The sequence below is a fragment of the Cnephaeus nilssonii genome (genome assembly GCF_951640355.1).
Source record: "Cnephaeus nilssonii genome assembly, chromosome: 2".
Taxonomy (NCBI): Eukaryota; Metazoa; Chordata; class Mammalia; order Chiroptera; family Vespertilionidae; genus Cnephaeus; species Cnephaeus nilssonii.
In genome coordinates, this window is record NC_137073.1 from 46,949,342 (window position 1) to 46,975,236 (window position 25,895).

The following is a 25,895-nucleotide window of genomic DNA, read 5'->3' on the forward strand; positions in this document are numbered from 1 at the left end:
AATTTCTCATATCGATAGAACAATTAAACTATGGGATCTTCTTTATGAACAGAAATAATCTATGTATCTCTTTTTCCTTTTCAAGGAACTTATTAATGTCTCCATATTAACACTTTTAAAGGACAATACCTCTCCACCCTCAGCTTTTGACCAGTAATTTCTGTGATGAAACTAAAGAAGAGTTGGAATACTGTATTCCTTTTAATGAATAATCCTGTCCATTTCAGGCTAAATCTATCCAGAAGGGAGTGGTTAGATGATTAACTGACCATCAAAATGAGGCTGCTCGAGACAGTACTTAGAAAAATACAGGAGACTTTCTTTTCACATACTATTGAAGATATGCTGATTTTGGAATTAATAAACATAGGACAGATGTAATTAATTTATTCAGCAAATAGTGCCAGGCACTGGACTAGGTGCTGTATTGTTACCATCAAAGGAAATACCAAATTGCTATTTTTAAGAGCAAGGATGTAGCTTAGAAGCCAACCCCACAGTCCAAAGTGCACCCACTGCTCCCCACTGTGTCCTTTGAATGTTTCCATAAAAAGTTCATTGGCTGAGTGCAGGCTCACAGAGTGAACAACAAAACCACAACCGCCTAAAAAAGGGATCATTTCAATAAACCATGCACTCTCTGCTTGGCAAAAGCTCTGTGCAACATCAGTTTCATAACCAAGAAACCCTTTTTAGTGAATTGGACCCTGGTTATTTTCCTTCTCTCTTCCTCTCTTCTATTGATATAGTATCTCTTTTTTTGTGTCTAATTGGCTATAATTATTGTTAATAAGTTAGAGTAGTTTGAAGGGTCTCTAACCTCTGGAATCACAAAGATTTGTAGATATAGAGAAACGGTATGATGCATATTAAAGTTAACTTTTAATATCTACCTCTTTGTATATTATAAGAATACATCATAAGCTCCATTAGTTAAAACATGACCTCCCTAATTGGATTATCAAGACAAAATTATAGATTTGAACTCTATTGACATGTAATACTATATCCACAAATGATTGCCTATTTTTTGTAGCATGATTTTGGTTACACTGTCTCTTAGGGAATGCACAAACTAATAAAGCCTATAGAATCAGATTCTCAGAAGAAATAAAGTGATTTTCTTTCAACATTTTTTTAAGCTTGGAGAGGTAATAATCATATGCCTCTTTGATTTCAAACTAAGGACTGCTGCTTAATGGTCCTTTTCCATGGTGCTTCTACAATTTTTGAGAATCAGGTATTGCTTTCTGTGACTACTTGATTCACCAGTGACACGTGTTGCCTGTCCTTAAGCATAAGTTTAAAAGATTACAAACCTCATGCTGCTCTATTTTATTTTTTCATTTGAGTACATCAGATGCATGGTTTCTCTAGATTTACATACAGAAAATGGAGATGTGGTGGGTATTAGACTAACACTTCAGCGATAGGAAGGAGCTGGTTTCTCACATTTGTGTAAAACATTTCCCTACCTAACTACCATCTGGCCCACATTAATATCCTCTCATAGCCATAGCTTTCCATTACCAATGAGTTTTCCACGTATTTGCAGCATATGGTCCTAGAAATCTTTCTACAGAGAATGTGTCCCTTAGGCATATATTTCCCCTAGATTACCGTATTAAGAAATGTTCTCCCTTAACCATACTTATGGTATTATCATAAAATTGCCCCTTGGACACAGTTACATTGAAAGTGCTCAAAATGCAAATCAACTCAGGTTAAAAAAAAAAAAAATGTTTGCTACTTGGAGGAGAGGTTTTGTCACACATACCCCTTTTAGCTCCCGAAAAGCTATTTGTAATTGTTTGCTTATGCTGGGTGCTGAATTCTTTCTTAGGTTAACAATATATTTCATTAGAGCTGTGTTGAATTGAAGGGTAGAAAATTGAGGCTGTATTTTAGAGCTCAATATAAAAGCAAGAGGAAGCAAAAGAAATTCCAGGTGATTTTCCTACCCTTGTTCTCTTGTCAGTATCATGAGATGAGGTGTGACGCCCAGAAATGTAAAAACAAAAAATCTGGATCCAAGCCTTCTTGAGTTTTAAATGAACGTGTTTCTAGCAGTTGGTTATGAATCAGACTATTTGTAACAAAGTGGATGTTTGAAGCTGTGTGGGAGCCAAACAAGTTCTACGCAGAAAGCCGCCTCTTAAATGTTACCAAAGCTTTGCATAGCATCTAAGTGTGGTGCTTTCATAGAAATCATTATAGCTTAGACAAGCCACTTGGCTGACTTGCTTTTCCCGGCTCTTTTACATATATATTCTGTAACTGGCAGTGGTACAGTCTCCTGGGAATCCAACTTCCAATAATAATTGTAAAATGGAACAATGTAATGCATTGATCATTACAGCCTTTCTTCTGGCGGCCAGTATTTTATTTATCACATGCACGGTGATGGCAGCCCAAGGTGGAGACCACCTGGGATTCTGTCCTGCTTTCTACCAAAGGCACCAATTACACATTCACCGTAGTTGCCCCTAGATGTCTTTCTAAAAATTACTCAAGAGGTTGCTACGGGTAAAATGGCTGAATACCCAAAGACTACTTAAAAATCCCAGAGAAGTCCTATTTTATTTCTCCTAGAAAGAACAGGTAAGGTGCATCTTTAAATCATTGCACCAGTTTAGATCCAAGCACTTAATAGGATCTGCATTTAACCTTGTGGAATGATGGAAGAAGGAAAGCTTAGGAATGTATTCGCAGGAAATGTCCAGTGTCTGCCATAATTCCCAACCCAGCCATTCTTCCAACATCTATCACGGGCTACTCTGGATCTCAAAAAGCTATTTCCAACCGAACAGTATTAGTTGGTGTGGCATAAAAACAACCTCTCACAATTATGACTCCTAAAACTTTGAAGCTAGCATTGCTGGAATAAGACACAGAAGACAAAGCCAATAACAACATGGAGCATTTGAGGGGAAAGGAGGTGGGAGCAGATCCTTTTAGAAAGCAACCACTTCTTCCAGAAAGAAGTTGAGTTGCAGCTGAAACATAGATGCACCCTCAGTGAGGAAGGCTCAGGACCACTGAGCTGTAGGTGATGGGGAGAGGCTGGTGCCGTACCATAAACCTCCCCCATCAGTCCCAGAGTGGACCCTTCTGCCTTTTCCTGCTGCTGTGGGAATACCAAACAAGGGCACTAGTATCTCCTGAGCACCTACAATGTGTCAAACACTCCTAGATATTTTCACCATTATGTCGCTTTATCCTCCCAACACTGTGAGGTTAAGTGGCATCATTTTGTGCACAAGGAAAACCAAGGCCCAGAGAAGTTAAATGATTTTCCAAGGCTCGCTCAGCAAGAAGCAGAGATGGGCTCTTACCCTTTATCCTCTGAGTTCAAAGGGTCTTCTGCTGAATCCCACCCCCGTTTTTATTATTTATAGGGCCATCTCCTTCCAGTCTTACAGCCAGCTTGGGAGTCCAATCTCCTGGCCTCTGAGCTAAGGGGATGGGGGTGTCTCGGGTGATGCTTTCCCTAACTGTATTTGTGATGAAAACAGGGCACTCCAGTTCCCTCTTGCCCAGCACCACCACGTCAGATTCGACGGCTCGAGAGGGGTATGAGTCTAGGGGAGGAATGCTGGACTGGAAAGATCTGCTCCATTCACCCGGCAGCACAGACCCTATGGGGGCAGTGTCTTCCCATAATCACCAAGACAAGAAGGGTAAGGCCTTGGAATTGCCTCTTCCTCTGGGGGGAGAGGGAGGGAACATAGGGAGAACTCTGTAACTGCTTCCAGCAGAATCATAGCAAGATGTAAGAAACCTCCAACACGCTATGATTGAAAGCATCTCAAAAAAGACTGCAACCCAATCCTCTTTGCTAAGCTTGATCCTAAAGTATTGCCCACGCAAGGAGAAACCACACAAAACAAATAACACAGCCGCTAAGCTTCCTCCACCCAAAAGAGGTGTGGCTTGGCCCAGCACAGATGCTGGCTCCTGAGACCCCCTCCGCCCCTCTCCTGTAATCTGTGGGTCCTCTTTTCCCACCGCATTGGAATGAACGCACTGAGGGCTTTGGCAAGTGCATGTAAGCAAAGTCAAAGCCCGCTTAATCAGTGAATGGAGAAAGAGCAGGGCACAGTCTTTTCTGGCTGGGAGCATCTCCCACTCTTGCCTGGTACTGCGTTTGAATAGAGCCAGGGTCCTGAGGCCTACTGTCACTGCCTCTAGGACAACAGCTAAAACAAAAATATGTTATTGAACCAAGCAGAATTGCTATGCATGGAAAACGGAAAGGAAGCTGCCCTAAATGAAAGGGACTCTACTGTGAACTGTGCTAAATTCTCCCTGGCTTTCTTTGCTCAACTAGAGACAGAAAATGTCATCTTTTTTTTTTTTTTTCTTTTCCTTGCCATTTGCTGCTCTGGTAACACAGCCTACTTTAGTTGCAGCTGCAACCAAAGAGGCCGTTACTTGTCCAAAAAACCAGTCCTGTAAATCAGAGACTGAAAAGCCCGGTTATGTTGCGAGCTGTTTCCCCCCCCGTTCAGAATTGTTGACTCCTATATGTTTTTAAGAGTTTCACCCAAGCAGGGCTTGGAGTCTGGAGGGCAGACCAGCCGCAGTGAAGGCAGTCTCCACCATGTCCTCCCTCAGGGTTTTCTGTGTACTTACTCCCTTCTGCTCCGAGAGGGTGTTTCCCAGGCAGACCTGCATGCGCAATTCCCATCCTTTTTGCATCTCATCTGCTGAGAGTGCATGCTGCTTCTCTGCGTGCTAAGACGTAGCCCTTTTGACTTGTTCTCGAGCCATGTCCCCTTAATCAATTTTATTCTTCTTCTGTAACTTCTTCGTACTGTGCCCTGCCCCAAATCTTTTTTAAGTGGCTTTTGTCTCAGCGGCCTCTTTACGTTGGAGGGATCCTTGCCCTCACCCTTCCAAGAAAGCACCAGGCCGATCTGTGAAGGGACAGACTATCCCACAGGCCACAAGCCCTAGCATGTGCCATGATTTGTTATGTGTGGCTCCAGACCGCAGAGGTATTCGTCTTGGCCGGGTTCTCAAGAAGAGACAACTCAGAAAAAACACTTTGTGTTTGCCCACTGCGACTTTCTAAAAAAACCAAACAGCCTTTCCAGTAAAGCATTAAATATGTCGACCAAATATCTAGCTGCTGGTTACAATTGTTTTCACTTCACCCGAGACCTGGTGGCTTGAATTTTCTCCAATTGTTAACTCCCCCAAGGGATGGAGGTTATCAAAGAGTCCAATTAACACTTTGACATCGTTTTAAAATTCGGCATTGTTCATTCTCTTGGGTCTTATTGTGAATATTGACAAAGCTGGAAGCAGTCTACAACTTGTCAAACAATGGTGGCAGAGGTGTGACTGCATGGGTGTTTAACATGATCACTGTTCTTGTGCTATTAACTCCTTGCCTTGCCCTGTCAAATTGGATTTTTGACAATTGTGTATTTGATGGGGCAAAGACAATGAGATGCTGTGCAGAAAATTTTGAAAGATGTAGCTTTGATGTTCCTTTTACCATGATTTTTATGATTTTAATTTCCATTTTTGCTCTGACTTGTTTTTGTTTAATGATCATGATTTCTTTTGATCTTTTGTTTTCTTTTGCCAAGCACTGTGTGTTGTGACTTGGTGGTGGCGTTACTCTGTTGGAAAAGTCTTGTTTCTTTTCTGACTCATTATGACGTTCCTTAACTTGACCCAATCTGTAATCCCCTCGCTGCTTCCCTTTCATTCCCTGGCGTGGATGCCTTAATGACGTCACATCCGTGTGTGCAGCATCCCCTGGGATGCGAGAGTTTCCTGGGTTTTCCGAGGGCCTCTGGCAGGTGCTCTTGTCACTGGGTCGATTGTCTCATGGGAATGTGACATTTGTATGCTCCAGCTTCAGGAGCTAAATATACTCTGGAATTGTCTCTAAAATACTGCACATTTCCTCCACTAAGCAGAAAAGGTGTCCGCTGACCAGCTAGCTGAGGAGTCAAATGTCCAATGCCCTTTTTATTTTGGCCGCTGGAAAAAAAAACACCAGTGAGTAGACTAGCCCACAGCTCTGCCCTGCAGACATGCTGACCACCACGGGCTAGTCCCATGCTCTGACCCACCTCCTCCTCCAAACAAGTCTGCATTTCCAGAGTATGTTTGCTTGCCTTTTCTTTCTTTTCCTTGCTGTTGTCTTTCGTGTTGATTTAATCCTGTGCGTCCCTCACCTTCTGTTAAAGCACCTTTCCCAGCCTTGCAATCTAACCCCCTTCTGCTGCCATTGTTCTTAGCCTCCCCCTTTCAAAATAATAGACCCAAGCCCTCTGCCCCTCTGTGGAATGTTCCAAGGCTCTTTCCTTCTCTGCTGTGAGTAGCATTCGGATGTTGTCTGAATATCTAGTCATATTAACAAAGCGTGAGAAGAGACCTGCAAAGCACACAGAAGCATTATCACAGAAAATGAAGTAATTTTCTCGCTCAGTAACTGGCCTTGCCCTTCATTACCCTATTGGCCTTGTCTAATGTCTCCTGTCCTTGCTGCTTTTCTTTAAAATTGCCTGATATCTTTCAAGCCCTAGATTCATTAGTAAAAACACAGCCAACTGCTCTGTTTTATCTCTCGGTCCCTAGATGTCTGGAGCCTCTACAGCCAGCCCTTTAATCACCAAGTTGATAAATTAGATGCAGCCCTAGCTACTTCCTTCTTAGTTTTGCCACATTTAAAAATATATATTATATGTATTCTTCCTATAACGGTTGAGGTAGTAATCAGTAGTTACAAAGGGGCTCTAATTACATGTGAATAAGAAAGAAAATTCGGTGTATTTTTAGATCTGGCTTGTCTCCCCTCACCACCAAACCCTTCCCACAGCAAAAAAATAAATAAAAGCTTCTTTTCTTAGGGTAAGCAATACTGAGGATTAATAGTCACTCTTGTGCTTCTTGTTTCTGACCAAAAGTAACAATACCATAAAACCTGATTTCCAAGAAGACTACAAGATATGGGAGGAAATTAGCCATGTACAGATCTGCCTAGCGAGCTGTGTAGCATAAATGTAAACTATAAATGCTGACCATTGGGATGCAAGAATAAATCAGAAACAGAAGAAAATATCCTACTTCAGACTTTCTTTTATAGAGTTCTTGTGAGCTCTCAGAAAATAGACGACATAGTCGATCTATACGATGGTCCCATTTGATTGGAAATGCCAGAATTGTAGTACGCTTATTTATTTTGGGAAATCTTTAAAGTGAAATATTATCACATTATCACATTTAGTCAAGATATGCTTGTTATAGACATGGAAAAGATTTAGAAACAGAATTTAAACAAGAAATCAAATGAATAATTTAAACTAAAATGTACAGTAAATGTTGAATATATTCTAATCAATATACGAGCTATTTGTATAAGCAATTTTTAGTCCGGGAAGTAATAGCCCCGTAAGATTCATAAGGTCTATAAAGGATAATGAGTAAATTATCCACACTCCATAACAATCCTGAATGGAATTTTATAAATCACAGGGTTTATTAACAATCCTCTTTATAATCAATTATCTATTCCTCAAAGGCATCTTAGCCCGCAGCAGCTCTGCCTCCCGGTTGGACACACACAGCACCTTCCATAAGATGCTTTAGGTAGCTCGGGGCATCATGGCTTTCAAGAATCCTGTGGTGGGAAGCCGCACCATTTTCATTTCTCTTTCCACCTTATTGGTGATGTCAAGGAAAAGTCTCAGTTTGGTGCTTTATCATTAACAAGTCCCTAAACTTGCTCCTATCTCTTTTGACGAGAAAGAATTGGCTTTAGGTTGTGGGCTTTGACTTGCAGCTGGAACTAGCTGAAATTAATATTGTTTTGCTTGCCGTGAATTTTATTTTTATAGCCACCTTTTATCTATGAAAAGTGACACTTTTTTCCATGTCTGGTAATGATATAAAGTTTCCATTTGAAATACATTCTAAAGGAAATATTAAGTAAATAATATAGTCCATGAGACTCATTGGTAGCACTAAAATTGGAGTATTGGTAAACTGAATGACTCAAATTTAGGTAACTCTGCCTACAGTAATTAAAAGACTCCACCGAGGATTAAACTACTACCAAAACTTTGCTTCTGGCCTTTGGAAGAACAAAATTTAATAATCGCTCTACCTTCTGTTGGCTGGGCTCTAAACGTTCCAATTGCATTATCTAGTGCTCTTCTGATTTCTCCTCCAACTACTAAGCTTTTGTGATTGGCAATGAAAAGTTTGGTCAAGGAGGAATTTAGAGTAAAATGAATTTAAACTTAAAAAAAAAAAAAGTCATTCTAGGCTTGTTAAGCATCTGGTGAGATTTTTCTCCAGACAGCAGTGAGCAGCCAAGTATAGACTGCAGCTAGCTATTACCCAAACTGTGGCCTGGGGGCGAGTTTACCCTTAGCGCTCGGGCTACTTTCCTCATATCTGGAAGGTCTCCTGTGTTACAGTGCATCCCTTGGCCTGGCAATAACCTACACTTGACCCTTCTTTCCCTCTTCTCCCATTCAAACTTTACCTATTCTGAGTCCCAGACCATTAGAGCCCAGCTTTCTTCATTAACAAGCTTAGAATCCCAGCTTTGAGTATATTTGCTAATAGAACCTAGCCCTGATCACTCTTCCATGTTAACGAACTCCAATGTTTAAAATCTCATGGGTTGGGGATTTTAAAGCATCCCAGTTCTCCCGATGAGGAAAGTGATTTCTTAGCTCCCCTCAAGTCATGTGTAGGTAATTTTCTGTGCAAACTATTGCCGATGACAGTAATAAAGGAAGGGGAATCGGCTTCCCTTCTTTTCCGGACTCCTTCACTCGGATCCGATTTTCTCTGCCATTTCTTTAGTACTATCACCATAACAAAAAAAAATGTTTTCTGACGCTTCTCAGACAAAATGTATTCCTGGCTCCATAGCACAGCGTTGGATGCCATTAAGGAGGTAGAGGCCATACTAGAGATAGACATAGTTCCTGTCCAAGAACTATCAACCCGCCAGACGGATGAAGCACACACAGACTAGGAAATGCACCAGAAAGCTTTTACGACCTCCACTGTCTTTGTGAAGAAGGCAAACCTGTGCACAGCAGATTTAAAAAAAAAAGGTATTAGACAACTTGGCCAAACACATCAAGGACACAGGACTTGGAAACCGTTTTTCAGCCCCTTCCCTTTAGTCCTTCCCTGCAGCACCAGTGTTATAACAGCCATATATCACTTGACAGGAAGAAGAAAGTGAGGGGTGTTTGGGATGGGGTTCATATTTAAAATTGCTATAGAAATTCTGGCAAACTCAGGCCTTTTTTTTTTTTTTAACAGTCTGAACTTGATTTAAAAACACGCACACCCCACTAAGCCCATGCATAGCTTTTTTAAGTAAAACTTAGTATCACAGCCATTTCTAAATGCGATGGTTGAACAGGACAGTCTTAGAGAATTCAGAGAAAGGGCTCTGTCTGATGAGAAGGACTGCCTAGTGGGAAGGGCAAGGAGCTGGACTCCCACCCAACAATTTGACCATTAGCTGAACCAGTTAGGAGAATGCATGGTTAGGGCCCAGGATACCAAGAGATGGGAAACCAATGGCGAGTGTTCCAACAACCCTTTTGAATTAGAGTTCATTTATTTCTGTTCTTGAGGGTTAGAGGAAAGGTATCCTTCAAAGCTCACAAGAAATTTGGTACCTAAGTGCCTGTTGTTGCTGATAATGAAAAAATAAAATACAATTCTTGAAATCAGTTCATTAGTATTTTTTATTTGCAAATTATGCTATACTTGGCCCTTAAAGGTTTAGTATTATTTTTATTATCTGTTAAACTATTTTTATTATCTGTTAAACTATTTTACTCTCCAAAACTTTAGAGTGGGTCTAAAGAATATTTCTAAGAATCATTAGAAGCACATTACTTGAGGGGAGGAGAGTAGGATTGCTAGGTAAAATACACACTGCCCAGTTAAATTTGAATCTTAGTAAACCATGAATAATTTTTTAGTGTAAGTATGTCCCACATATTAAATGGGACATACTTATACTAAAATATTACTGTTTATCTGAAGTGGAAATTTAACCAGGTGTTTTATATGTAGTTGCTGCCTGGCAATCCTATTGAAGAGGTTCCTGTTAAGTTATTCAGTGAGAATATAAGATCTAATCTCTAGATTACACTTGCTCTTTAACCCTTAGAATAACCCATATCAGAGGAATTAAAGTAAAAATTTAATTCTGTGAAAAATATTTAATTTTTCACTAAAAGTTATGTGTTTGAAACATAATAACTTAATTGATTATCACTGAAAGCAAGCTTTTAAATGTCAGTTTTAAGTAAGGGAGGCTCAGAAATCAAACCATTCCTAAACAAAGGCATTGTTAAAACTTTTGGTTCTTTCTAATTTTATTTAACCTCAGGTTTTAATCAACTATTATATTAATCATCTTTTTTTCCTTCTTTGTGTGGCTGTTCTGTTTTTCCATTTCTCATTTCCATGGCTCTAAAGGGGATGAACTGGAATCCAAAAGGCACTACAAAATAATAATTTAATAGTAGTGACAGTAACACTAAAAGAAAAGCAAAACAGCATCCTTCATTTCTCTCTTCATGCACTCAGCAGACATCCAACAAGTCTGCTGTATATAAGCCTTATGCGGAGTGTTACAGTGCACACTGATCTGAAATCAACACATAAGCCCTGCACCCAGGAAGCTTACAGTGTAGCAGGCGATACACACACGTGACCTCCTGGCTAGCCAATGAGGCAGCGTGAAGTCTGAGAGTAAAGGAATTAAAGGAAAGAAGGGCCGGCCAAGGGCTGAGAGAGGATAAATGGAGGTGCAACTCATTGCAAGTTGAGGGCTAGGTAAGGTCTTCAAAGTTTTGAGGGGAAAGGGGAAAGGACATTCCAAGTTAAATAAGTGACATGACCAAGACACAAAGCGATTAAAGTACAGAGCATAATGATAAAGAGGCAAGTAGCATGCTATGATGAACGTGATAAAGTATACAGAGGGCCAGAATGGGAACTGAGGTTGAAATGATAGTACGGAGCCCCATGCTAAAGGCTCTGGGCTTTATCTGCAGGCAGTGGGGGATAGGGAGGTAGATGGATGGAAAGAAAGGGACAAAAGGAGGTCGGAGAGGGCCAGACAGAGATCCAGAGACTGATAGGTGATAGACATTTATTAAATTGATTATTCAGTTTCCTTAGGCTCTAGGTTATTAATTACACATACACAATAAACTTGGAACATGAAATTTTGCTTCAGTTTTGGGTCTGAGGTGTCTGCACATCCCTGGCATTTTCCTGGCAGAGCTCTGGCCAAGCTCAAAGCTCTAGTATGTTAGGTAAAGGCCCAGCCAGCTTCCCTTGCGCTTCTCTGCCACTTTAGTTAAAACACTGGGGTGCGTGGCACATGGCGGACTTTTCATCCAGAACAGATTCTGAAACCAAGGAGACTGAGAAAGTAATGGTACTGTAATCCAGGGTGCCACCATTTATTTTTTCCATATTAATAGTTCTTTGTCACCTACTGGGAAAGGAATGTATTGGCAGTCTCTGACTTCTCTCTGAAAAACTGAAGAGAATGATATTATGAGGTCAGGAGCTGGGCTCTCAGACAGATGACGTGGGGATTTCCCTGGGAGTGTGTGCTGGGAGGAGGGACGAGGACTGGAAGCCCATGTAGAGGCTGAAATTGTTCTTCCAGCAGCTGGGGCAGAGACGCTGATTTGATCTAATTAATTTTGTGTCCTCTTGACGACTTGCTGAATTTATCTAAGGTCTTGATGAGATTATTATGGAAAGGGTAGAAGAGAAAATAAGTGGTCTGGTCAGCCATGTAGAAAATGGTTTCATCTCCGTCTATCTGAATCTGCACACCAGTATTTAAATTTTCTTTCTAGAGATAACTAATGAAACCTATTTTCACCTAACAACCATTTTTCTTTTTTTAAAAATGGACTTAAATTATGATTATGGCGACTTGAATTTTTTCTTTTAAAATCAGCAACTTAAACCTCAGGGTGTTTAAAAAATCAATTCACCTTCTAGAAGTGCTTTTTACTTTTGCTCCACAGCCACTTTTTCAAGCCACATCATCACTGACTTGAATTCACTTTGTCCCCTCCCTTTTCCTGAAAAATCTCTTTATTTCCATCCTCTCCCATCTTATGCACAAACACACACCACGATGACAAAGTTTTCTGACAGCCTAATGGGACTTTCAAGGACTACAGGGACGAGGTTAGGCACAATCTTATTAACTGAACATCTGGTGTAGTTAAAAATTTGCTCTTTAATTGGTTCAACTGCACTGTGTTCATCTAACATTTTTTTTGTCCTAATAGTAAAACTGTGAAGAGTCATTCGTATTTAGAATCATGTATAATAATGGAAAAATAACATTAGCTTTGTAATAAAACTTTCTGATAGCCTCATTTCCTGGAGTTAAAAAAAATGGGGGGAGGGGGGAGTTGTTACAAGTTTTACTTCGCACACCTCACTGCTCCATAGGCAAAGGAGTCTAACAAGGCAAAATAGTGGAAACCCGGACATTTCCTAAGGACATTTTCTCTTGTCTTGACATTATACATGAGAATGGCCTCGGAAGCTGCAAGAGTCGCTCAGAATACATAATTCATGCGGTTGCCAGAGAGAGAAAGAGGACAGAAGAGCTGTGTTCTTGTGCGGGTCCCAGGGAGATACAGGCTGTGCAAGTCATAGGGAAAGTCCTGCAAAGCAAGGGGGCTGTGCTTTAGGCCTGGCAGGATCCCTGTGAAGCGCGTCAGATGTCAATTCCCGAGCACCTTAAATCGCTGAGGGGCCCTGAAGTAAGCTAGTGAGGTGTAGTTGAAGATATTCAAACATATTGGATGCACAGTAGACGGGATCTTAATCGGTGTCAGGAAACTCATTACGAGCAATGTGAAGGTTTGTCATCCTTAATTAATATTTCTTCAGCTCTTGGTAGTCTACAGCCTGAAAACTGTCCTTGTAAAAAGATTCATTTTTAATGGGATAATAGGAACTTCCCACTCCAATTATTTTTAAATTTCATATTTTTCTAAAGGACGCATTCTTTTTCCAAGATGTGCCTGCAATTACACGTCTTCGCTGAAGACAGGGCAGTCATGATGAACTGCATAGAAATAATGGAAATTCAGTGTAGTCACCACTGACAGTGCTTTATTAGGAGGGAAAATGATGTCAAGAAATTTATAGGGCAGCAAACCGCATTATGCCTAACCTTTTGGACATATTAAAGCTTGTCATTTCTAGTCTTACAGCTTCTTGTTATTCATAAATAATAGATAACACTGGACACAATCATCTGACATTTGTTGAGGTAATAAATATACCCTAAGTGCTGATGGGTCTTGCACTCCATGATTTAAAAGCACACAGCAGAAATTTAATGTAATTTAAAATGTCTTATATAATCCTATGGATTTGCAGATTCAGTTCAACTCAGCAGATCTGTAGGCACTGAGCTCCGATGAGTGCACTGTTTTGCTAGGCATTTTTATTATTATAAAGCAGGACCTTAACGTGGGGAATGAACCATGAACTCAGGTCCCTCCTTCGATCCAGAAATATAAAGAAAAATAATCTTTCTGAGTTTCTTATTCTCTTGCCCAATCGTGCAAAGATAGGGAGAAATGTTGTTTGACGGCTGTGTGTCGCTTGAGTGGAGTTGATTTCAAGGTGACGCGGTGCAGGCCTTTAAAGAAAGTTGTTTGGTCTATTCAATAGTGAGATTCTGCTGCTTCTCTCCCTGGGACCCAGTCCTGACTGGGCTGATCCAGGCTAGGACCTCTCTGATGGTCCCTGTGACAGAGATGGGGAGCAGCCGAAATTTCCCTCTGAGTCTCCACGCTGGGACAGATAAAGAGACCACAGGCATTTTCCCAGCAGCTTTGGGCTCTAGCGAATTGGGTTCTGTTACAGGAGTAGTGGCATGGTATTTTAGGCTGTGTGTCAAGCTTTTGTCAGGTACCAAGGGGAGGTGTTAGGGATTTGCCTTTCCAATACAACCACATCAATTTTTGTGTTCTTTATCAGAATAAGTAACCACAGTGAAGAAATTGTCATACACGAGAATCACCAAAGATTCATACTTTCAACACCAAGCAAGACTGCATTTATTCATGTAAATTCTGTTTATATACTGCCTTAGTGGTGTGTGAGGTTGGACTTTTTTAAAGCTAAAGATGTAGATGCATTTTCTGGAATACTGTTCATGTCAGTGTTCCTCAAGCTTTTGTGAACATTAAGAGTCATCTGGAGGCCTTATTAAAACACAAAATTCTGAATCCCAACCCCAGAGCTTCTATCTCTGGGTAGGACCCGGGGAATTGTGTTCTAGCAAGTTACATGTGATGCTGATGCTGAGTAGCACTGGTTTAGAATAATTTCCCAGTTGCTATGGACTATCTTTCTTATTTACAGTCACTCTCCAAGATTTTGTTGTATTTTTAAATCCTATTTTCCACTCTTGGCTAACACAAACCCTCCCAAAGTGTTGCATTAAAATAGTCTATCTTGGACCCTGTCAAAGGCAAGTTAACTTGTCACAAATTCTAGAAACACTTCCCTTATATTATTAATTGAGCATTAACACATGTCCTACCAACAACAAGTGCTTTATATGCATTCATTTACTTAATCTATTTAATCCTTCCAACAACACTTATCTCATAGCCAACACCTCTGGGACTTAGAGAGATCGAGTAACTTACCCAAGGTCACTCAACCAGTTAGTTATAGAGCCAAGACTTAAACCCAGGTCTTTATGACCTCAACGTTTATGTTCTAAACCATTAACACCCAGCCTCATCTATGACCTAGATCCTAAGAACTATACCTCTAGCAAGTTTAAGCTGTCAGTTTTAGGAGTTTTCAAACAGACCTATTTCCTCGTATTTATTTTATCCTTGCTTTGTAAAGAAAAAAAAAAAAAAAAAAGAAAGCCTGAAAATTATACAAGGAATCACCTAAATTTCACAATTTTTTAAGGAAATCCTCTGCCCCATTTTGCCGCTTTGATGCCGTGTAAGAGAGCAAATGAAAAAGATGGGACCAGGAAGCTGGACAATAGAAATGCTTTGTCTGGTTTCAGAAATGACTTAGATGTTGGGTTTCCAGTGTTATCAGAAAGAAAACCTCTAAAAGGAGGGAAACAAACCATACAAATATTACTAAAACTTTGTCCATCTGAAATAACCATTACCTTTACAAAGACAGTGACAGTTCCAACACATGTAACCACAGACCAACATCCCAGGACCTGGCTTTTAAAGTTAACTTATCATGACTCCCCTCCAGCCTCAGTCCCAGCTCTGGGGGTAGCACGCCCATCGGGACTGAGGGTAGCGCCAAACCTAAAGCACTGGAGCAGAGGAGGAACAATGAACTGAGCACTCCTGTTGGCACAGAGTGGGAAATGAAGCTGTTTCTCTCCTAAAAAATATAAAGTCAAACGAGTTTCATGCTCATTCTTCCTGTGATGGCCTCCCAACAACAACAAAATGCATCCGTTTCAAAGGTGATAGAACTGGAAGCGGGTCCATTTGCAGTCAACCACACAGTAAGCACTACTGCAGTATGTAAATTATTTTAAAAATAGCTTCTGAGCTGAGGTTATTAAGCAGCCAGAAAGCTGCTTTTACGTTGGCATGGTCAGTCATTAACTTGATCATCTTGAAGACCATGACCCCTCCCAGCATCTAATCTTCAGCCTCCTGTTGGCACAGAGGGGGAAAATATCAAAAATAAAAGGAAAAGGAAAGTTTGAGTTATAAAACTCTGAGCCCATTTCCATGGCTGCTGGCGTTTCAGCTTATTCCTCAGCCATCTGGTTCCCATTATCCCGTAAGACAAGAAGAAGGCTGCTTCCTGACCAGATAACCACAGAACGCTCCCACTGCGCTTTCAGTGTGGCCATCCGCATGGGCGGGGTGTGGCTTGGAGGCTGAACGGTCTCCAGTTAGGGTTTTTCCCCCGATTTATTTTCTTCTCTCCCTAATGGGGATTACAGCGGGCCCTCTGTGGTTAGCGGCCATGATGCTTGGCCCATGGTTAGTTCATTCATACTGCCTTGCAGGACTGTAAGCCTGGCATTTGGATGCAATAAGATTTTCAAACAAGAAAAACTGGGTTGTTAGATTCCATTCAACCAAGTTGTTATGAGGATTTCAAGGAAATTGTAGGTTTGTCTTACTATAAAGCAGAATCCAGAGTCTATTTTAGGGGATCCTGCCCCAGGGCTTTTCTTGGTGTTTTGCCATCTTTCTGAGCTCGCAGACCCAACACGGAACCCCACTCTGGCTCGCAGTGGAGGAAATGTCCATCCTCCTCGCTGCCTTTGCAGATTTTTCTAAAGGACACAGAGAGGCTTTGTTGTCTTTGTGGCTACCAGGTCCGATTTACACAGATGCCTATTAATCACTTCACTATGGAGACAGACACATCCATCATATCACAGCAGCTCTGAATCAGGCCGTCCCGTGAACACTGAGGGGAGCGTATGCACTTAACCATTTCGAGGTACTGGCTGCCCTGGTCTCATATACTTAGCCAGGTAATTGGGGACAGATGGGCGGGCTCTTCTCTGGTATTTAGCTTAGTAAATGCAATTGATTTTATGTGGGGTTTTTGTTTGTTTGTTTTGCTTCATTTTTTGAAAGGACAGATAACATTTACACCTATTTCTGTAGTATGCAAGGGATAAGTATAGTTGAAGACCCTTTTAGTTTTAAAAAGAGTAATAATAGATTCAAGTAGACTAGCTGTGCTTTAATGCAAAGGTATTGACTCTTTGAAGCCAGTTTTTCAATAATGGATTCAACCTGGAAAAGAGACCCTTGAAATTGCAGGCAAATTTACCAAGAACTTTCCTTCCAAAACTGGCATGTCTTCTAAATATCTTTTTTAGTCACTCAAGGCTTTCACAGCCTGCTTCCAAATGGTGTTCAGCTCTCACTCTTATTTTCCCTCCACAAATACTCATTCACTTAAACTACTTATTTAACAGATATTTACTGGGCACTTTTGTGCCTGGGACTCAGTGGTAAATCTCTCACTCCTACAGCAGCCTAGGTGAGAAAAAATAAACATAAAGCAAGTAGCACAGAGCGATGATTTTAGGATTGAGAAGTAAAGAGTTCAGGACACTTGGAGGAAGAGCTGACCGAGTCAGAGGGATTTGGAGAAGGTGAGCAAGGATATTCCAGACAGAGAGCAGCCTGTGCGAAAGCCCAGGAGTCACAGCGCAGCACAGTTCTGGGCACCTAGGGCAGAAGAGACGGGAAGGGAATGAGACCTTTCACCATTAATGAGCACAGCATTCCTCTTTTCCCTCCATGCCTTGTTCTTATTGCTCTCTCTTCAGCTGACATCCTATGCATTCATTTTTTTTTTAATCCTCACCTGAGGATATGTTCATTGATCTTAGAGAGAGAGAGAGAGAGAGAGAGAGAGAGAGAGAGAGAGAGAGAGAAGAGTGAGAGGAGAGAGAGAAACATCTATCAGTTGTCTCTCGTATGTGCCGGACTGGGGATTGAAACCCGCAACCTAGGTATGTACCCTAATCAGGAATGGAACCCACAACTCTTTTGATGTATGGGACGACACTCCACCCAGCTGAGCCACCCCGCCGGGATGACGTCCTATGCATTCTTCAGACTTAGCTCGAATGCCACCTCCTACACAAAGCCTTTGCCCATGTTGAAGTAGAAGCGATGTATCTCATGATACTTGCACACTTTGGATGTAGTTCCTGTGTGAGCACCTGCCTCCTTCTCCCCTCCTGGATCACAGGGTTGTGTCTCCTTCACCTTTGCCCCCCCAGCACCTAGCACAGTGCCTTAGTCCATGCTCAGCAAATGTTTGCTGGAGACAGTCCCAAAGATGCTTGGGGTCCTGATGACACCAGGGGAGTGACAGGAAAGGCTCCAAGAACATCACAATCCGCCCCTGGTTAGGAGCGCCCCTTCCCTGAGGTCACTGTGCAGAGCCTGGTGCTGTGCTCCCCGCAGGCCAGGAAGTTGGAGAGAACCTGCAGGCAGGGCTGCCAGGAGCCATTCCTAAAGAACTTGATGTTTGAAATTTCAAAATGCATTGACATGGCCATCATAGGAAAAATCAGAACTGTGTTAGACTTCCTCTTATTTTACAGCTTATAATTGTTCTTATTTTGAATTACATATTGCAGGGCCTGGAGGGCGGGGTTGTTCACAATCTTTTCATCACTTCAACCTCTAAAACCCTTTAACTGCTCCTCTGAGACCTTCTTCCAGCATCTCAAAACTCTCTCACCTCAGGAAAAAAAAAACATAACAGTGGAGATTCTATTCTTTCTCGGTTCTGCCAATTTAGGCATGATTTCAGAGAAATCTCTAAGCCATTGTGTGCCTTGCTTCCTGCAGTAGGAAGGTGGAAAGAATAAACCATTTAGCACTTCATGACTGGTGAGAAATAGCTTGTGGTTAATGAATCAATGCAAAGGATTTTTCAGAAAATGTTTTCATTACTAATGTCCCATTTTCAATTGGTGAGCATAAAAAAACCCAGGAGCTGGTAAAGAAGCTCAACTTTGATGGAGTCTATGGGGAGGGAGTCTACCACCCACCATACAAAGGGCCTTCCTCTTCCCCAGGGCTGCCCGTGACCATTGCCCAGATGCATTTGTTTTGAATTATTCAGTTCTATCTGAACACTCAGTTGTTACAAATAACCCATTGACCCTCATCTCTTGGAATTATCCCAGGAGGAATTTTCTTTTCATTTTTAAAATAGTTTCATTATTTTGAACAAATACTGAGCAGCTTTATAGATTCCTTTTGTCTAATGGATGCTAGTATGATTATATTCTGTTACATAATTGGAGATACATTTTTGTGACTTCAGAAGCAAGGTTATAGTCACTCCAAAGATGACCCACCAAGTTTAGAAGTCCACTTTAAAATGTCTCAACAACGCACTGCAAACTCATTTATTTAATAATCCTTTATTATGTGCCTAAGAGCCCTGGGAATGGTGAGGGTGGTACATCCGTATAGAGTTCAGTCCCTGTCCTCAAGGAATCTAACTGTAATCACTATTTTGCTGAACATTGCCCACTTTTGTTGTTTTATTTACTTAAAAATTCAGCACCAATAGGCAGTGTTATCTTATGTTGTCTCAACATATCATCCTTTGGCAACATTTGGACAGCACAAGGTTTGGGGCTGGAAGAACATGCCTGCCCCCTCGCCCCAGGAGAGCCATAGCCAATGAAACCAAATGGAGCAGCTGGGACTATTGGTCTTGAGCCGGTGGTGAGGTACTAACCCACCACTTCCCTTTGGTGGCTTGACTTTTAGATTTGTCCAGCAAACTACAGCATCTAAGTTCTTTCTTATTCATTATTTCATTTGATTCTTGCAACAACCCACTAAGGCATTAAAATTAGGTGTGCTAACCCCACATTACAGATGAAAAAACTGCGGTCCAGAGACGTTAAGTCACTCGCTAGAGGCCACCCAGCAGTAAGCATAGGCCTAAGATTCCAATGGCACAGAGATGATTTAATCATTTCCATGAACGCCCCTTTGCCCCTTTTCATGATATAGGCAAAAAGCTTCATGTTTAGAAGGCATTTTCCAAAAAGAACTTTTAACTTCTTGACTGCACTTTCAACTTAAATCTCTGACTGTTCCTAACTTTGGCGTGGAGTTTCTGAATTTGCACAAACAGATGAGGGAAGCCACCTGCTTCATGGTCGATATCAAAGCTGAAGAGATACAGAAAGGTTTTTAAGGGCACTATTTACATAACAAAATGAGACAAGGGGGAACTGTCTGACACATCATTTTTCTCGAAGGTCAGACCCTGCTTGATTTGTTAACAACCAAAAACCTGAACCCAAAGTCATTCGCTCAAAAAAGTTTTTCCCAGTGAAAGAGCAAATGGTTTCCACGAGTCTAAGATAGAAGTGGACCTTCAGATATGAAAGGAAGAATGGGAGCTGAAAGTAAAGAAGCAATAACACACTTGAAACGTTTGCAGTATTCCCAATTAAACAATGAATGGAAAAGGTGGCCTGCTCTAGCCTTATTCTTTCATGTTCCTCTTCAGCTGAGAGGGCAATTTAAATTGTAATATTCATTCCAAAGGCGACTGTAGATAGCTACCGATTATGAGTATGCATTTATTGGGAAGACACGGCCCCCAAAGATATGCTTGCCTGAAAGGGATTCATAAAGTACCCTTTGCTATGAAAAACATTACCTGGTGTCCCCATCAGTGGTCTAGCCCCACTGAGATCACCAAGTCAGCGAGGGAACTTAAGTCCATTTTATTCACAGCTTACATTTTTGTAGCATTATATGTAGGTGGTTAGAAATGATGTTCCATAGAACCCCATACACAATCAAAATGGGAAGAAAAGCAGTGCTGTTTTAGCATTACAACAAGGAAATGCAAATTTCAGGAAGAAATTTTCATTAGCACAGATCCTTGGGTGACTGGGTATTAAAACATATTTGAACACAGAGACACCCCACTGTTTGGGGAGTTCCACAACATAAAAGGTGTGAGGAATAGCTGAATTTCCTGCTGGCTTTTTGCTTCTCCTTTTCTACCCCTTAAAAGTTCATGAAGCTAAATCTAGAAATATTTGAAAAGTGTCCCATTTGGAAATTATTCACTGTCTTACCATCTTACATACACTTTCCCTGGGGTGAATTGCCTCCCCTGCCCTTTGTTACCAAGGACATTTGTTTAGTCACAGACTCTTTCACAAGAGATATCTGCTGCTTCTATGTATTCCCCACCTGAAGTCACAATCCTTTGTCACTGGACCATCCTTTCCATAGCAACCGTGATGTCAAAATTGAGGGGAGGAGGACAGTTTAGAAAGAAAAGAGAATGTATCATCTCAGGCTAAAGTTTCTGAGTTTTAAGACCATCACTCCACTAATCAAAATATTTTACCAGAAAAGCCCCAAGGCAAAGCTGCGTTTCTTCACGGTCCCAGCTGTGACATAACAAAGCATTTCAGCAGAAATGTAATGGTTGCATGTTGTGGATTTTGGGAAACAGTGGAGATTTTTATTTCGTTTCATTCTAATTCTGTGCCACTGATATCTGCCAGGAAAATACATTAAACATATTCCAGAAAGAGTTGATTTAGTAGATGAAAAATGTGCCTCCTGGGACCAGAAAAGGTACATGTTCGGTCTTACTATCAGTTTCCATAATAGGAACAATGTTTACATTTCCTCAGCCGGAGCGAGCGAGCGGTGCCTGTAATGTATTCATGTTCTTTCACTCTCCAGAGGCAGGAATTGAAGTATTTGAGGTTTTATTTTTTAGCTACCGCATCAAGCACTTAAGATCTGACGATGGTGATGTGTATTCTCACTTGGCATTAAATAATAAGAGCTTCGGTGTTTGCATTTGATTAGAGTCGCTCAGCTTGGTGGCTGATTAAGCAGGAACAGGGACAGCAACTTTCCTCAGAAACACGGAGTCTTGGTTAATGTAGTGTAAGTTTACCGACGGGTGTGGTGACGTCATTTTTATTAAATGGAAGAGATTCGCTCTACTGAAGAATCTCACCGTGGCCGCAAACTCCGGCCATCATAGTGAGACATGACACTTCTCAAACCCACGCCGGGGCCCCAAATGGTCCCTCCTTTTCTAACCATCCTTTTAGTTCAAGTAAGGGAAGAGCTTAACTCAGATATTCAGCACATTTACCTGAATTTGGGTGTGCGTGGGGATTTTTGTTTGTTTGAAGATGATGCAAAATGAGCACACATTTGTAATCTGTGAGCTTTAGCTATTTTCTTTCACTGCAAATGACACACTTTCCTCCAGTTGCTTGAAAGACAAATAGATGTAGCTTTTCTCCAGATAGAGGCCCTCGTGCCCACCAAAAAGTCATCAGAAAAGACCCGGGAAGCCTCAAGTATTGTGCAGTTTGTTCCTTTACCGTGGGTAGAATGGCTGCCTCTTCCCCTGACTCAAAATACCTCGCTTATCCCACTTCTTTGAGGGGAAGACTGAGAAAAGATGAAGAGGGGGGAAAGGGTTGAATTTTGGAAATGACAAAACTGCCATCTTCCACGGAGTGAAGCCAAGTAGAAAGAGCGAGTACTTGAGAGGGAGAAGCACTTTTCTTCGGAGCACAAAGAAGGCAACAAAGAAAGTCTATTTACATACTTCATGGGGTGGGGGGGGGCGGGGGAGGCCTTGGGGAAGGATTAATTAGTTAATGCTTGGCAAGCTGCGCCTGGAAGACAAGTTATGCTGAGGTGCTATTGTCACTTATTCCCGTTATTAATTAACAGGGTGACTGCCGCACCGAAGTAGGCTTCGCGGTGTCCTTTCCTTTCTTAACACCACGTGCGATGTCTGTTGCAGGAGTGATTCGCGAGAGTTACCTCAAAGGCCAGGACCAGCTCGTTCCTGTCACCCTCCTGGCCATTGCGGTCATCCTGGCGTTTGTCATGGGGGCCGTGTTCTCCGGCATCGTGGTCTACTGCGTCTGCGATCACCGGCGCAAGGACGGGTCCTCGGCGCAGCGCAAGGAGGAGCTCAGCCACTCGCGCAGGGGCTCCATGAGCAGCGTCACCAAGCTCAGCGGCCTCTTCGGGGACACCCAGTCCAAAGAGCCGAAGCCGGAGGCCATCCTCACGCCGCTCATGCACAACGGCAAGCTCGCCACGCCGGGCAACACGGCCAAGATGCTCATCAAGGCCGACCAGCACCACCTGGACCTGGCGGCCCTGCCCACGCCCGAGTCCACGCCCACGCTGCAGCAGAAGCGCAAGCCCAGCCGCGGCAGCCGCGAGTGGGAGAGAAACCAGAACCTCATCAACGCCTGCACGAAGGACATGCCCCCCATGGGCTCCCCCGTGATCCCCACGGACCTGCCCCTCCGGGCCTCCCCCAGCCACATCCCCAGCGTGGTGGTCCTGCCCATCACGCAGCAGGGCTACCAGCACGAGTACGTGGACCAGCCCAAAATGAGCGAGGTGGCCCAGATGGCCCTGGAGGACCAGGCGGCCACCCTGGAGTATAAGACCATCAAGGAACATCTCAGCAGCAAGAGTCCCAACCACGGGGTGAACCTGGTGGAGAACCTGGACAGCCTGCCCCCCAAGGTCCCCCAGCGGGAGGCCTCCCTGGGCCCCCCGGGAGCCTCCCTGTCGCAGAGCGGCCTGAGCAAGCGGCTGGAGATGCACCACTCCTCCTCCTACGGGCTTGACTATAAGAGGAGCTACCCCACGAACTCGCTCACCAGAAGCCACCAGGCCACCACTCTCAAAAGAAACAATACTAACTCCTCCAATTCCTCGCACCTCTCCAGAAACCAGAGCTTTGGCCGGGGAGACAACCCGCCCCCCGCCCCGCAGCGGGTGGACTCCATCCAGGTGCACGGCTCCCAGACGGCGGGTCCGGCAGTGACTGTTTCGAGGCAGCCCAGCCTCAACGCCTACAATTCATTGACCAGGTCGGGGCTGAAGCGCACCCCCTCGCTAAAGCCGGACGTACCCCCCAAACCTACCTTTGCCCCCCTTTCCACATCCATGAAGCCCAACGATGCGTGTACATAATCCGAGGGGATGGTCAGGTGTCGAGCCGGCAGGAAAGGCGAGGCGCGCTGCGCCCGCGCGGTTCTCCGCTGCCTGAGTGCACACCAGACCGAGAGGGCCGCGCAGCGCCCGGACGCTGGGCCTCTGGGATTGTGGGGGGGACTCGCCAAGTGGCCCACGCGGTTTGGTGAAGGTTTGCGACGCGGGACTCACCTCCATTCTCTTCCTTCACTCTCCCCCCACGCCCCGCTACAGGTCGTACTCACGAAAGACTTAAATTATCATCACAAACATGAGCCAAAAGCACATACCCACCCACGCCCACACGTGTGCACATGTGCGCACGGACACAGAGAGAAAGACACACACTCACACACAGACACTCACACACAGACACTCACACAGAGGTGAACAGCAATTGCAGGATTTTGTCCGGGACTGCACAGGGCGCTGCCAAGGTCGGCTAGCGTTCCAACTTGCAAAACACAAATAGATTTTTTTTTTTTTTTAAATCATGCAAGTTAAAAAGACAAAGGAATTCATTGATAATTCTAACTCAGACTTTTAACAATGGCAGAAGTTTACTATGCGCAGATACTGTGAAATGCCCACCAGTGTTACAGCTTTCTGTTCTAGCAGGTTAATGCCATGTTGGGCAACTATGTCATAGATTTCTGCTCCTCTCTTTTAATGAAATAACGTGACCGTTAACGCAAGTAACTTTATTTATTGTTCACCCTTTGTTTTTCCTTAAGGAATGGACTCTTCCACACACTGCCCTATGAACAGCTCTTCAGAAAGCCCCTTGGCGTTACACTATTTAACGTGAAATCCATTAACTGGAATAATTGAGTTTCTTTATTTTTACAATAAATTCACTGAGTAAATAAGTTGGAGCTGGAATCTGAGCTTTGTGTTTGGACTGTCTGATCTCTAGCTAAAGGAGAAAGTTAAGAGGGGAGTGTTTATTTAAATCTACCAGTTAATGTGCTGGTGAAATCTCTGTGCTATAACATGCAAAAAAGTAATCGGTTTAAAAGTCCTTCCAGATCCTAACTTCTAAAGCAACCAGGAGAGGAACGTCTAGAATGGCACAGCCATGCCTCATTGCTGCCAACATGGCTTTGTCAGTGGTTCCTACTTTCTTGCGAAGGCACCAGCTTGTGACACGCCATCTCATTTCGCCTTGCATGTGAGACAGCAAACAAAATCCACCAACGGTGTGAACTAATTACTACGCTGGCTGCTACCTTGCATAAATTAATGGTTTGATCACACAGGTTTTTCGTGGGGTTACATCTGTGAATAGCCTGTTTTCCACATGTAAATTTGTGCCTTACACCCTGAGTTGTGTACACTTGTAAACTGTCATTTATGATAAACTTTTCCCTCCTTTTGAAATAGAGATATTTATTTAACCCTTGCCTCACCCCACTCCAGTCCTCTGGAGGATTAGCCGTCCAGCAGATAGAAGAAGAATGCAGTGGTGATGCTTAGAATCTCACGGCCTGGGAAAGCTGGGCGCACAACACCCTCCAGTACACACCTCCTTCTAGTCGTGCCAACTCCAACCACCCTTGGGCCGTGCTGATCAACGTGGACCCGAGTGTTGTGGGTGGCAAATCCCTTCTCTCCCTCTAGAGCTCCCTGCTTCCCTTAGACTCTCAGATCATTTCAACATGGTAATACCCTCATCTGCCAGCAGAGAAAGGACTGAAGTCCCAGTCCTTATTTCTGCCAGGTCCACTGGCTGGAGGACACGCCGTGTGCAGTTGGGCAGGCATCTGGGAGGCGTCTCCAAGCCGTGTGCTCCGCGCGTGCAAGCCATGCACACAAAGAAATGACATGGAAATAGATACAGGCAGGCTGGTCCCTGCTGAGATTAATGAGTAACTCCCAAGTACAAGGCCAACTACAATGGATGCTGCAAAAACCTTGACTGGGGCAAAAGATGTTTAAAATTTTTAAGTTTCTTCTTTTTGTTGTTCTGGTTTGTAGAGGGTGGGGTGGGTGGGTGTTTTCCCCTTGGTTTTCATTGGCGCAGGCACACCGAAGGGACTTGTGTTGACCGTGAACAAAAGACTGTCAACACACTGTAAACCGTGAGCATTTCTGGTTGTTGTTTTAAACAGTTAAACATATTTGGTGGTCTCTTTGTCTTTTTATTTCCAGTTTGACCTGGGGTTAGTTTGGTCTTTAAAGAAAAACTTTCTAAAAAGACAATTTGGGGCAATTTCTAGTTGGCTGGTAAAAACGCGACGCCTCCTTCATCCGAGAGAGACCTAGGTGTGTGGCAAGGTTGCCCGCACAACCTTTTGTCCCAAACAT

The 25,895-nt window shown here is 42.9% G+C and overlaps 1 protein-coding gene across 2 annotated transcripts in view; it reads left to right on the forward strand.

Moving 5' to 3' along the window:
• The window catches only part of SEMA6A (semaphorin 6A), a 125,804-nt gene extending 100,257 nt beyond the window's left edge, over positions 1-25,547 (forward strand). Inside the window, exons 18-19 of one of the 2 annotated variants that reach the window (XM_079783190.1) lie at positions 3,516-3,680; positions 22,393-25,546. In XM_079783190.1, coding sequence (XP_079639316.1) covers positions 3,516-3,680; positions 22,393-23,588 — 1,361 coding nt within the window. In that variant the 3' untranslated portion in view covers positions 23,589-25,546. Of the gene's footprint in view, positions 1-3,515; positions 3,681-22,392 lie in introns of both variants that reach the window. The other variant, XM_079783191.1, reaches the window with a different exon arrangement.
• The last annotated feature ends 348 nt before the right edge of the window (positions 25,548-25,895 follow it).